Source organism: Notamacropus eugenii, chromosome 3 (assembly GCF_028372415.1).
Source record: "Notamacropus eugenii isolate mMacEug1 chromosome 3, mMacEug1.pri_v2, whole genome shotgun sequence".
In the NCBI taxonomy this organism is placed as follows: Eukaryota; Metazoa; Chordata; class Mammalia; order Diprotodontia; family Macropodidae; genus Notamacropus; species Notamacropus eugenii.
Genome location: NC_092874.1, coordinates 5,973,582 through 5,986,137, shown reverse-complemented (window position 1 = coordinate 5,986,137; position 12,556 = coordinate 5,973,582). Strand labels below are relative to the sequence as shown.

General features: G+C 49.0%; 1 protein-coding gene and 1 long non-coding RNA gene across 4 annotated transcripts in view; both read right to left on the bottom strand.

The window, feature by feature from the left end:
* The window catches only part of SCIN (scinderin), a 55,984-nt gene extending 48,412 nt beyond the window's left edge, over positions 1-7,572 (bottom strand). The window contains exons 1-2 of the mRNA XM_072650799.1: positions 7,173-7,572; positions 165-319 (exon numbers count right to left, since the gene is read on the bottom strand). Of these exons, the coding sequence (XP_072506900.1) occupies positions 165-319; positions 7,173-7,377 (360 nt within the window). The 5' untranslated portion in view covers positions 7,378-7,572. The remainder of the gene's footprint in view (positions 1-164; positions 320-7,172) is intronic.
* Positions 7,573-12,203: 4,631 nt separating this feature from the next.
* The window catches only part of LOC140532379 (uncharacterized), a 15,471-nt gene continuing 15,118 nt past the window's right edge, over positions 12,204-12,556 (bottom strand). For all 3 annotated transcript variants that reach the window (XR_011976482.1, XR_011976483.1, XR_011976484.1), the window contains exon 7: positions 12,204-12,556. This exon is cut by the window's right edge. This is a non-coding gene — a long non-coding RNA (uncharacterized lncRNA).

Sequence of the window (12,556 nt, the reverse complement as noted above, 5' to 3'; positions counted from 1 at the left end):
ACACTCTTTTTTCAAGACCTTGACAAGAACCTCCATGTCAACTGCTGAGTACTAACCTCCCTACTGGACTCTAACCTCTCTTCCAAGGTCAGACCTGGAATCAGGTCACACTTTTGGGGGTGAGAAAAGAGCTGGGAGGCTTGTATTTTGGGGAGATGGCTCACCTTGTATTTCAGTCCTCCTCTGAAATAGCCGACAAAATCAGTAGATTCATAACCTTGCAGTTCTCGGCTCTGCACAGGCTTTCCACCAAGGTAGTCATCCATCTGCATGGTAAAGATGGCGGCAGCTCCACTCTCATCTTGAGTGCATTCCTTCCCTAAAATAAGAGCAATGAGACAGCATTGAGTCAATGAGATCCAGATCTGAGGCCATCAGTGCTGGCCTTCAATATTGGTGAAGGAAGCCAGTTTATGGAAATTCACCCACTAGCCAGGCTTGGGTCCTGTTACAGAGGGGCTTCTAATCAGACTCAACAATATGTTACCACTGAAGGAGAGCTTTGAGATCCTTTGGCCAACTAGTGAGACAGGAGAATACTGCAATCTGCCCTGGCAATTAGTGGATTTTTGTTTTAAGATGGGGAGGACAGGGACCTGAGCTAAGTTCTCTTTTTCTAAAATGTGGAAGTTATGCTATCCTACATTTGGGTGAGTGCATGAAAAGACAAGACATGATTCAAATAGCAACCTTGGGATTCTGAGATCACTTACTGCCCCTTGGCTTCCCAGATACTTCAGGCTTCCTTTCCCTCAACTGTAAAGACAGATGCCTAGATTAGATGCTGACTGTAGCTCTGTGATCTTATCATTTTCCCTAGGCCTTCTCTGAACAAAGTGGGGTGGTACCAGAAGACCTCCCAGAGCCACTGACAACTGCAGAGGTACAGAGGTTTGGTCCACAGTTGGGGGAAGGGGTGAGGCATGCCCATTAACATGTAGGGGGTCTCCCACTGGCCCTTAAGGCTAAGAGAAAGCTTAGGATTTGAAAATAAATCACCTCAAACTTAGGGGATCTGGATGGAGTCGGAATGGTGCTCTGAGGTCCACCCTCCCATTTTACAGATGAAGCAACTGAGAGCCAGGGATGGAAATGCTAGCTCAAAAATACACAGTTATTAAATGTCAGCACGTAAGCAGATCTCTAAGGAACATCTTGATTCTCCAAGATAACTTTTGCTCCCCAGACAACCTTGCCTCTCTATGTACATAAAAGCAAAAAACAAACCAGACCATGTTTCTTTAAGAATATTCACTTGTTTAAGCTTTTAATCTGACCAGCCCAATCGGCCTCATTTAGGTGAGTTAGGACCATGGGTTCATCATCTGTGGAAGGTGGTATTGCCACCATGACTCAATCCATGACCTTGTCCCTTATGTCGCCCAATTTTACAGATGAGAAAACTGAGGCCCAGAGATGGAGTGACTTACCTAGATCACATGGGTGGTAAGTGGCAGAGCCAGAATTGGAACCCAGGTCTTCTTTCTCCAATGCTGTTTTGCCATCAAATCACCATTAACTTCCCACTCCTCTCATCCCTCCCCACTTCAAATCTTTTATTCTACCTCTTTACTTAAAAAAAGGGGGAAACTCAAGCCCCTTAGTTCCCACACAACAAAATAAAAGCCAAAAGTGTTTGAAGAAGAAAGCAAGCTGCACACTGTTCAAGGCCTGATCCTCCTGTTCTCCACATTTGGGGCATTCACCCTCATCAGCTTCAGCTGGCAGTCTGGGCCCCCCACCCTGCCAGCCAGCCAAGAGCCCCCTTTCTCTTTAGGGAGAAGGACTGCCACTGCCACAACACTCAAACCCTGTTGCTTGAGGGGCCAGGTCAGCCTGCACCATTGAGTCTTGACCCTCTCAAAGCTGCTCTTTCTGGTCTTTGTGCTTTTGGAGAAGAGGAGCCACAAACCAGCTAATGCAGCCTCTGGTGGAGCTGATATGGAGGCCAGCTCCCTCCTCTACCAAACCAATGATTGACAGAAGGGCCTGCCAATGATTCTAGTGATGGCTAGTGATTCGTGCTAACCAGTCACTGGGTTATCTTTGGGTTATATCCTCAGGTGGGCCCTAGTCTGCTGTCCTATTACAGATCCCCAACAAGCAGAAAGCACTGGATTTGGGATCAGGGAAATGAGGGATTCAGTCTGGCTGCAGATGCTAGCTGTGCCCTCCTGGGAAAATTACTTAACCTCTCAGATCTGCAGTTTCTTCATCTGTAAAAGGAGTATTTATAACACCTTTCCCACAGGATTGGTGCAAGCCTCAAAAGGGAAAACCAATCAATGCACCCACACTTACTAAGTGTTTGCTAGGTATGTCAGGCACCTTGATAGACCTAAAAATTCAGAGAAAAAGTGAAGGCAGTGCCTGCCTTGGAGGGTTTCACATCACAGTGGCAAATAACCATGTAAATGGAAGATGTCCAAAGAGCCACGGAAGGTTGTCAGCTGCCAAAGGGAAGGCACTAGGGTGGGAAGAGGCCTGAAAGCAGTTCTTTCTTGCTCAAGGGGAGATTTGAACTGAAGCTCAAAGGAAGCCAGGGAAACACAGAGAAAGAGGGGATCAGGGAGGGCATTCCAGACCCCAGGATAGCCAGTGAAAAGGCATGGAGACAGGAGAGCAACCAGCGAAGAGAGAATTTCCAGGTTTGTAAGGAAAAGACTGATTATTCTTTTTCCTTCAGTAAATGCTAGCCAGTACTGTCCACAAAGATGGGGGAAAGAGAAACCCAAACCAAGGTGTCCAGGAGTGGGGAGTATTTATCCAGAGGATTTCTGTGCCCAGGGACCACTGAATGAGAATACTCAAACGGGCTGCAGTCTGGACAGGTTGAACTCCCAGATCAGTGGAGGCTTGAGTCAAATTCAACCAACTTTTCTGAAGCTCTCCTCAGGCGTATGGCATATGGGAACTCAAGTTCTCTCCCTGGAATTCCCAGCACCCCCACAGATGGGGAAGTGCAACATGCCCAAGAACACCAAGTCTTGGCTTCCATCTGGAGCAATGGATTCTCCAAGATCATCATGACTTCCCCCATATCCCCCTCCCCCCAGAGTTTCCTATGACAACTGATCGATATTTCTTGTTGCTTAGCCATGACCTTCTCTTCATGACCCCATCTGGGGGTTTTCTTGGCAAAGATACTAGACTGGTTTACCATTCCTTCTCCAGTCAGTTCATTTTACAGATGAAGAAACTGAGGCAAACAGGGTTAAATGACTTGCCCAGGGTCACATAGCCAATAAGTGTCTGAGGCTGGATTTGAACTCAGGTCTCCCTGACCCAAGGCCCAGCACTCTAACCACTGCACTATCTATTTATTAAATGTCTATTATGGGTTCCACAGAGGTGGGTGAATGGATCTTGGCTCCTGTTTAAGTTCTCAAGGTAACAATTAATAGTGTGTAATAGTGATGATAAGAAGAACTGGAATTTATATTGAATTTTAAGGTTTACAAAATGCTTTACAAAACACCTCATTTGATCCTCACAGCTGGGGAAAGTCAGTGCTGTTGTTAGCCTTACTTTACAGAAGAAGGAACAGAGAGGAAGTGACCTACCCAGCTATGGAATGTCTGAGGCTGGATTTGAACTAGGGTCCATTTTGCTATCCCTACGTCTCCTGATTGCAGGAGCTTTAGAAGCAATGACCTCCACCTTAGAATTTGTGATGGAGAATCATCATAGGGCACAGCCAGATGTGTATCGGAGCTTTGGGGGAAATAGAATTCAAAGAAGAACTGTATCCCTCCCTAACCTGGTTTTGTTTTCTTTCTAAGAAAACAGGAGAGTTGATGGCCCTGGTAGTTGGTAGTTAATTGTTTTTGCTACCAGCACCTCCCTTTCCTCCTTTTTCTGTTGCATTCTTTGGGGCTGCAGCATCACAACCAGAGAGGCCTAAATTCAACCCTTTAATAGAATTGTGGAGCAAACCCAAGGGGTGGGGGGTGGAGGGCAGGGACAAAGGGGAAAGACAAAACCACCCCCAAACAGGAGGCTGGATTAGGAGGAAGACTTGACTAAGATTCTGATTGTTATGCAAGGTATGAGAGCACTCAAGAACCTAGAATCTTAATGGGTGTTGAGCCAGATCCAACAGAATCCAGCTGCACTGACTGAAGTACTTCCTCTCACAGCAGTCCCAAGTCTTACAGATGCTCCTTCTCAGGGACCAGGAAACTTACCACCTCCGAGCAAGCCCACTCTCTTGTTCATACACCCTCATAGGAAGTGGTTGTTTTCCCCACAGTAGATTGAGCTGAAATAGACCTGCTTGGCACCTCAATCAATGGGGCCACAGCCGGAATTCATCCCAGGACCCACCATCGTGGCCAGCGTTGACAGGCGGCTGCCCTTTTCCCAGAGCCAGCTCCAATTACCAGCGGCTTCTTGGGCAAGTGTGGCCCAATGTATTTACACAACACTGCACAAAACAAACAGGCCCCAAAGCTCACAAGCAATTATAAAGGTATACACCCAGATCAGACCTTGGCACAGAATCTGACACTTTGCAAAGCCCCGTAATTAATTAAGTCTGGAGAATCACGTATTCACAGAACAGTATCCCTGCTTTACAGATGAGGCAACTGTAACCCAGGGAGGTTAAGGGATTTGCCTGTAGTCATGCTGTAGGTGGGAGAGGTGGAATTTGAACCCAGGTCTCCTAGACTCCAAATCTAGAACAGACCTCAAAATACCATGTGACATCTATAAAAAGCCACATCTGAGCAATTAAAATGGAAACTAAATTCTAAGAATGTCACTTGCCATGGAAATCATTAGAAGAAAGAATCTTCTTCCCTCCCCCCCCTTCACAAATGAACCTCCTCTGGCGTTTTTGCCCTTGGTACAACCAGCAAAGAATTGATTTGTACCCACTCTGAGCCCTCCCGGGGAGGATGGCATGGAATTCGGATGCCGGAGGCCAAAGATGCTGCCATGAGTTCCTGGCAGCCCCAATGTGTGAGCTCAGGTGACTTTCTGAGCCCTGGTTTTTCAGCTGGAAGATAAACAACCACACCTTCTAAAGAAATTGAGTTGGAGAAAACGTAGTGCTTGGCCTGCGCTGGCCAGCTCCTGGAGGCCAGAGACAATAATCCAAGGAAGGACAGTCAGAGTGAGCAGGCCTGTAAAGAACAGCTCTCTATCTGGCAAGATTTGACTACAAGGGCTCAGGTCAGCTTTGGAGCAGCCTCTTTTGTAGGCCAGGTCCCTCCCTCTTGTCCCAATTACTTTCCTTTCTTTAACCTGCTAGTCTACTTCCTGGTCAGTTAAAAATAAAAGATGTTCCTCTTAGGAACACTGCAATGTTTTGGGTGAATTCCCAGCCAAGGGGTCTCCAGACAATATCTGGTCCTAAAAATCAGATTAAGATGTGCCTGAGATCATTGCAAGGGTGTGTCTCTGGCCACAGTGCCTCTCAGAGAAGCCTCAGTGAGATTTTTAACAAATCTAGCAAGTGGAAGTAAGGAAAATTAAACTAGAAGGGTGGAGAGATCATGTAGCCCAGGGTTATCAAGCTCCAAAAGAAATGAGATTCACTAAAGAGGGATGTGTTGACTTAGACAACCACATATCAAACATTATCTATGTTCTGTTATATTTTTAGTTATTTTGCTAAACATTTCCCAGTTACATTTTAATCAGTAGCACTTGGGAGCATCGCCGGCCACAAACGTTTGGCACCTCTGGTCTAATCCTCTTCATTTTACAGATCAGGAAACTGAAACCCAGGTAATTGTGACTTGTTCACCATTAGTATAGCAAGGGTCAGAGTGAGGACTTGAACCTTGGTCCTCAGACGCTCACTAGTGGCTGTGTGACCCTGGGCAAGTCACTTCAGTTCTGTTTGCCTCAATTTCCTCATCTGTAAAATAGGCATGATAATATCACCAACATTCCAAGGCTGTCACAGTCCCTGCTTATTAAATGCTTTTTCCCTTCCTTCAGGATGACTCTCAAACCCTCCAGACTCAGGCTCTGCCTCCACATAGATGGGGTTTCTGGATCACCCTAAAGACAGGATGCCTCAGCAAGAGTTATACATCCCAACAGTACTATGGGTTCAACGGTTGGGGAGCAGGGAAGTCAGGGGAAAGCACTGGCTGTGAATTCAAGTCTCAGCTCTGTTAATTAGCTACCGGAGTGACCTTCGACAAGTCTCTTCCCCAATATGGGCCCTCATTTAGTTCTTCATAGATAAAATGCAGGGGCTGGACCGGAGCCACCTAGCTCTACCTTCTTATGAAAGAAGGGCAAGAGCAGTAAAATAAAGGACAGGGGGTCAGCTGCCGTGGTCCTCCAGCTTCTTTAGGGCTTCGGAAGAGCTGAGCCTAGCCCTCTAGCGATATTTTGGCGACTTCCTCCCCCCTTACCAAATGAAGACGTGGAGGTTCCCGGAGGAACGCACTGTCCCAAGGTCATACAGCTACCAAGCCCCAACGCCAAGTCAGTGCAATTCAAGGGGGGATGCAGCCTAAGGAGATTCAAATAGGCGAATCTCTCAGAAATGAACTAACTGGATGAATTAACAGCCTGAGGAAGATCATGGAAAGCTTCCATTAGGAGGGGACACCGGGCTGAACCTCGAAGATAGCCAAGCGGGGAAGCAGAGGGGGCCAAGGAAAGGGTGCTGGCTTTCTGGTCCGAGACCCAAACTTCCCCGTTCTCCCGCTACGGTTTCGATGACCTTTCTGAGCCTCAGTTTCCATCTCTGTAGTACGAGGGGGTTGAGTTCTAAATTCCCTTCTGAAACTAGCAATCCTTTGATCTTGGGCCAATCCCTGGACCACTGTGAGCTTCAGTTTCCTTATCTAAAAAACGGGGTCCCTTTCAGCTGTCCATCCTTGAGCTCCCGAAGAGCCCAGGTCCTCTGTCTCATTCCGCACCGATGCCCGGAGGAGCGGCAGGCGCCCACCTCCCAGACCTGATAGAATCGAGGACTCGAGGGGAGGCTTAGGACAGTCACGGAGCGGGCACTCTCAGAGGCTGGCACGCACACACACACACACACACACCCTTCCCTGACGGCTCCCAGGGTTAGCCAAGTTAAACTCGGTGGGAAGAGGACTCCCAGGTCTCAGTGGCTCCGAGATGCCAAGCGCAGCTCCTTCCTGGACCCTCGGAACAGCCCCGCCGCCCAGCCCGCCGCCCCCCACTCCCATTCCTACCGAGCCAGAAGTGCAGGCGGTAGGTGAGGTCCTTGCGGGAACCCTGGCGGGTGTAGAGCACCAAGTAGGCATCCCCCACGTAGAAGGTGCCGTACTGTTCCGTGGGCACCGGCGCCAGCTCCATCTTCTCGATGCGCCACACTTGCAGGCCTGGCTGAAGGCCAGCCCGGGCGAACTCTTTGTGGTACAGCTGCTGCGGGGACATGATTGGAGGGTGGGGGACCGCGGGGACAGAGTGGGAGAGCGGTGCAGCGCAGGCCCACGGGGAGAAAGCACACAGAGAGCAGACGGCGGGGTTGGGGCTGAGCCTGAGCCACCCAGGGGATGGGACAAGAGAGAACTGACTAGGGCGCAAGAGAGTCCGAGTCTGCCGACCTACGGCCGCGCCCAGGTTTATAGGGCTTCAGGGGCCCAGGGGCGGGGCTGCCCCTCCTTCTTCACCCTCACCCCGCCAGGAGGGGTGGGGCCAAGCCACTGACCCCCGCCCCTTCCCAGAGACATGCCCGCCCCCTCAGCTAAGGCAGTCTCGGGTCCCTCAGCCCTTTAGATGGGTGGAGGGGGTGTGTCGGGGGTGCGTGTGTGTGTGTGTTTTGTGTGTGTTCTGGCCTGAATCTGAGAAGTGAAAGACTGTGATAATTGGCTGCTGCCGGACCCCCCCCCCCATCTGCATCCTATTAGTGCTGGCTGCGAGACACACCCACGGGGCTTCTCCAGGGAGCTGTCTCGGGAGAGGGCCCCGCCTTGAGCTCCAGGTGTGCGCTGAGACGGAAAACAGGAGCCAGGTCTAGGCCGAGCAGCTCTGATACAGTTTCCCTTTTCTGTAGCAACCCCCAGCTCCCTTTTCCCCCTAAGGCCCCATCCTTCGATTAGAGCCCTGACCTAACTGGGAGGGATGAAGGAGGCCAGGGGGATGACCCTTGGCACTGCCCCCCTGGCCTGACTGGTATCTGCCCCTCTCTGGGTGCCTGAAGCCCCAATGCTCAGTGGTGGGCCAGGCACACAGTGGCCACTGAGTGGAGGCTTTATGAACACTTGTTGAGACTGACTGACCGATACTCAGAATAAGGCTGCCTACGGGATCTTACCTCTACCTTTGCTGATTCACCAAGCTCAGTGCCCTGGGAAGTGACTGCAGTGGGGGGCAGCGGCCAGAAGGGGCCAGGACACAGGGGGCCATGACAAAGGCTATCTCGGAAAGACCCAGCCACCAAATGAATGAAGACTCTGGTTTGCTGCTGGTCATGCCAGGGCTACTTGCTTCACACCAGAATGCCCGTTCTGGGCCTCTCTCCCAACACTAGTACATTAGCAAACTGCAGACTTCAGAACCCTCTGGTCACTTAAGAGCTAGAGAGCCCTGGCTTTTTCTAGCTGGGTGACCCTGGGAAAGTCCTGCCTCAACTTCCTCCTTGGTAAAAGAGGGCTAAGAACCCGGGACATGTTTCCTTCCTGGGTATTGGGAGTCTCAAATGGCATCTTTTGCAATATTCAAAGTTGGATACGTGACTTTCATTATTTCATTCTTGACTATTGAAGACTTTCATTATTAGTGAAAGTATCTCTTCCACATAGCCCCAGCGGTCCAATTTCCTGGAAAGAGCACCAAGCCTGGAAGGTTCTCTCCAGGGGCTAAGGCCTCTCAGGCACCCCCAGAGTCCTGAAGGGGCAGGAACAGAAGGGCCCTTTCCTTGACTTCTCCAAGGAGCCCCAGCACAGGATTTCTCTTGGGGCTCCCCTCTGGGGAAAGAGAGCTGTTTATTGGACTGACTTTCCAAGGGGCTGGCTCTTATTTGACTCCTGGCCTTGCTTGGCCTCTCGGTTCCCACCCAGCTCCCACCTCTCGAACCTGGGCGAAGCCCTCCCTGACTTCACACCAAAGCTGCCCCTGGTGTCCCTGCTGGCCGAGGCCTCTCCTAGCTTATGCCCAGAAAGGCCACACGAAAGAGTTACGAGCCAGGCAGCATGGACAGGATCTGATTTCAGATCTTCTGACTTTCCTTTTCTTCACTGATGCCAGGAAGGTCATGAGGCAGCCACTCACTGGCTGCACAATTGGGCTCACAACAAATGCCTTTTGGAAGAATTTGACATAAAATAATAAAAAACCCATTCTTTTCAAATCACTGGTTTCTCCAAGATATATTCGGAAAAGCATAGATGCCTTAGGACAGGAATTCTCTCCTTAGCCCTTTAGCCTGGTGAAACATAGGAACTCCTCAAAATAATACATTCACATGTGTTCAGTGAAATACAGGAGATTCCTAGGCAGCATAGCAGAGCACAGGGCCTAAAGTCAGGAAGACCTGAGTTCAAATGTGATAGCTGTGTGACCCTGGGCAAGTCACTTCACCCTGTTTGCCTCAGTTTCCTCATCTATACACTGAGCTGGAGAAAGAATGGCAATCACATCAGTGGTCTTTCTACCAAACAAATGGGGTCACAGAAAGTTGGGGATGACTTAAGGCATAATGCAATCAGTTGCTATCTGCTAATAATGAAAATAATAAGAACTATTTCTATAACTCCTACTGCGTGCCAAACACCATGCTAAGTACTTTACAACCAGGTCCTGATAACAGCCCTTGGAGTGAGGGGCTATTATGATCCCCATTTTACAGATGAGGAAACACAAGTAAACAGAGGTGAAGTGACTTGCCCAAGGTCACACAGCTAGTAAGTTTCTAAGGCCTAATTTGAACTCAGGACGATGAGTCTTCCCAACTCTGGGCCCAGAACTCAAGAAATTGGTATCAGTTTTGCTTCTACAAAAGAGGCAGTTACTGAAAAGCTATAGCCACACTCAAAGTATCAAATGTCCCTTGAACCAGGGCACATGCCTGCTTCTGTACCTCAGGTCCTGGGGAGAGTGGGATCAAATTTAAATGTTAGCTACCAAAATTTATTCCACTGCCAAGGTCCCTTTCAGGGACAGTACAGTCAATATACCAGGTGCTTGCTTGCAGGACAAGGGATCTCAGCTGCCAGGTTGATCTACCGCTTGTCCTGGGTCAGAGGTCACTCCTCAGAATTAACTCCTTGGCTGGTAGAATTCTTGAGGCTCATCTGACCGTTGGAGATCTCACAAATCCCTGCACCAATGGAGGGAAGATACAAGCAGGAAGGGGCCACCATCTTGGAGAACAGCTGCTTTTCTGGTGGGGAGAAGGGTACCTGATACTCAGTCACCCTCACACCTCTTGATCAGGAGAAGCAAAGAGAAGTCTCGAGACTGCTCATTCTGAGGCATCTCAGAAGCCAAATAAAGGGCTTTCTTCATTTTTTCTTCACCAAAATGGTAATCCAGCTGGAAACAGTCACCTCATACCCGTGTAGCCTCTGAAGCTGCGACCCTGCCCCCACAACTCATCCTCTCCAATTTCCAGACACAGGCTCACCGAGCTTTCTACTGACCCTCCCATGGACTTGAAGTGCCAGTACAAACATCCAGTGGTGCTGGGATTCCCGCAGGGCACAGACGGAACTTTCCTGGAGCTGGACAAGGGGACCCTTGATGGAGGATGTTTTGATTCTCCACTTTGTGCCTCTCACTCGTGTGTGCCCAAATCCAGGAGCAGGGCCCTTCCTTCTGTTTCTGATGGTGGATTCTACCCCCCTCAACAGCTTTGCCTCTCATTAGCCTGCTTCCCAGCCTAGAGCCGTGTCAGAGCACAGGTGAGCTGGTGCTCAGACAAGCCTCCCAGGTGAGCAGGAGACTAGTCCAGGCTGGTATGAGCCCGTCCTTCTTGCCCTGGCCTACCTGAATGCCAAAGAAATCCGAGCTTTCTGGACAAGGACTCACTTTTCCAGCTCAAAAGACTTTCCAAACTGCATTTTATTCTAAACTGCTTATCATTCTTGGTTTCACTGCATTTACAGTTTAAAAAACTTTGAAACCATTCTGGTTGCTCTGGGAACCAGGGTTCAGTGCCAAGGTGAAAGATGTTCTGATGACTCATCCCCTCCTGGCTCACACTCAAACCCCCCCCCCCCCCCACTACAGGCTTTCCCAAACCCACCGAGCCTCTCCTTCCTTGGTGGCCTGACCCTTTAATCCCTCTCTAATACCAGGTGGTCATTGGTTACCCTAAATGAGATTGCTGTGAGGGATTGTGGTTGCTATCAGTCAGGCTTGGCTCAGAAAAGGAACTGTCATCTATGCTCACTGCATAGCCCCTCACCCACTCTTTTCTCAGCCTCTTATAATCTGGCCTCTGACTACATCACTCGACTGAAACTCACCTTCACTGCTAGAACCTACAGGCTTTTTGCAATCCTCATCAAACTTGACCTTCTGTAACCTCCCTATCCCACGTACTCTAGCCTCCCCTCACTTCTGTGAGGATGCTCCCTCTTGTTCTGCTGCTATGTGCCCACCCTGCTTCGGTCTCCTCTGCTGGGTCATCCTATTCTCCACCACTGAGTTTGGGCATCATCTCTTTCTGTTTCTGTCTCTGTGTCTCTGTCTCTCTATCTCTCTGTCTCTGTCTCCCTCTCCACCTTTTCTCTGGGTGAGCTCATCACCTCTTGTGGATTCTGTTACCATCTCTCTGATTGTCATTCCCCAGATTCATCTGTAGCAATAAGAACCCCCATACCCATTCTTCTAGTTCCCCTCCCCTCTCTGGGTTCTGTGGAGATGCACCGGAAGGAATCAGATGTCAGGGTTAGGGGACAGGTTAGTTAGAAGGCAGGTTAGTTTGAACCGCACGCAGTACTTTTGGAAAGGCTGGCCAGTCAACTCACGGAGGTCTTTAAAGGACAGGGCAAGGAGTTTGTAGGGAAAAGTTGGCTGAGCCTTTAATAAGAGCAGTGGAGATCCTCTGTCTTTTGTCTGTTTTCAGATTTCATGGAGGCAAGGGAAGCCTTTTTAAGGTCAGGAAAGTATTTCATGTTGACTAGGAAACTTGGGTTACTGATTAACTTTTATTACCAGCTAATTTAATTGTGCACATAAAAATACCAAGTTTAATAGCATGAAATCCTGCCAACCCCTGAACTGGCATTAGAGAGAATTTCAAAGAGCTAGAGAGATGAATGTGTACCAGTTTTTATTCTTTTTGAGTTTCTCCTCAAGCTGGGTTAAGAACTTATCATTACTGTTTTATAAATTAAAGATAAAGATAGAATTAAGGAAACGTTTAGATGGATATCAAGTTGTAAAGAAAGAAAAAACAAAAAGAATCTTGTTTCCTTTTTAGCAAGAATCCCTTCCTGTCATCTTCTGTTTGTCTTTTTTCCGCGAATAGCCTTTCATTGCAGCATCAGTGATAACGAAAACGATCTTGTGTAAACGCTTCCTGGCAAATAAAAGTTCCGCAGGACGAACACCTGGTCCCTTCTGCATCTGGGTTCTGGGCAGCAGTTAGTGATGAGACCTCAGGAAA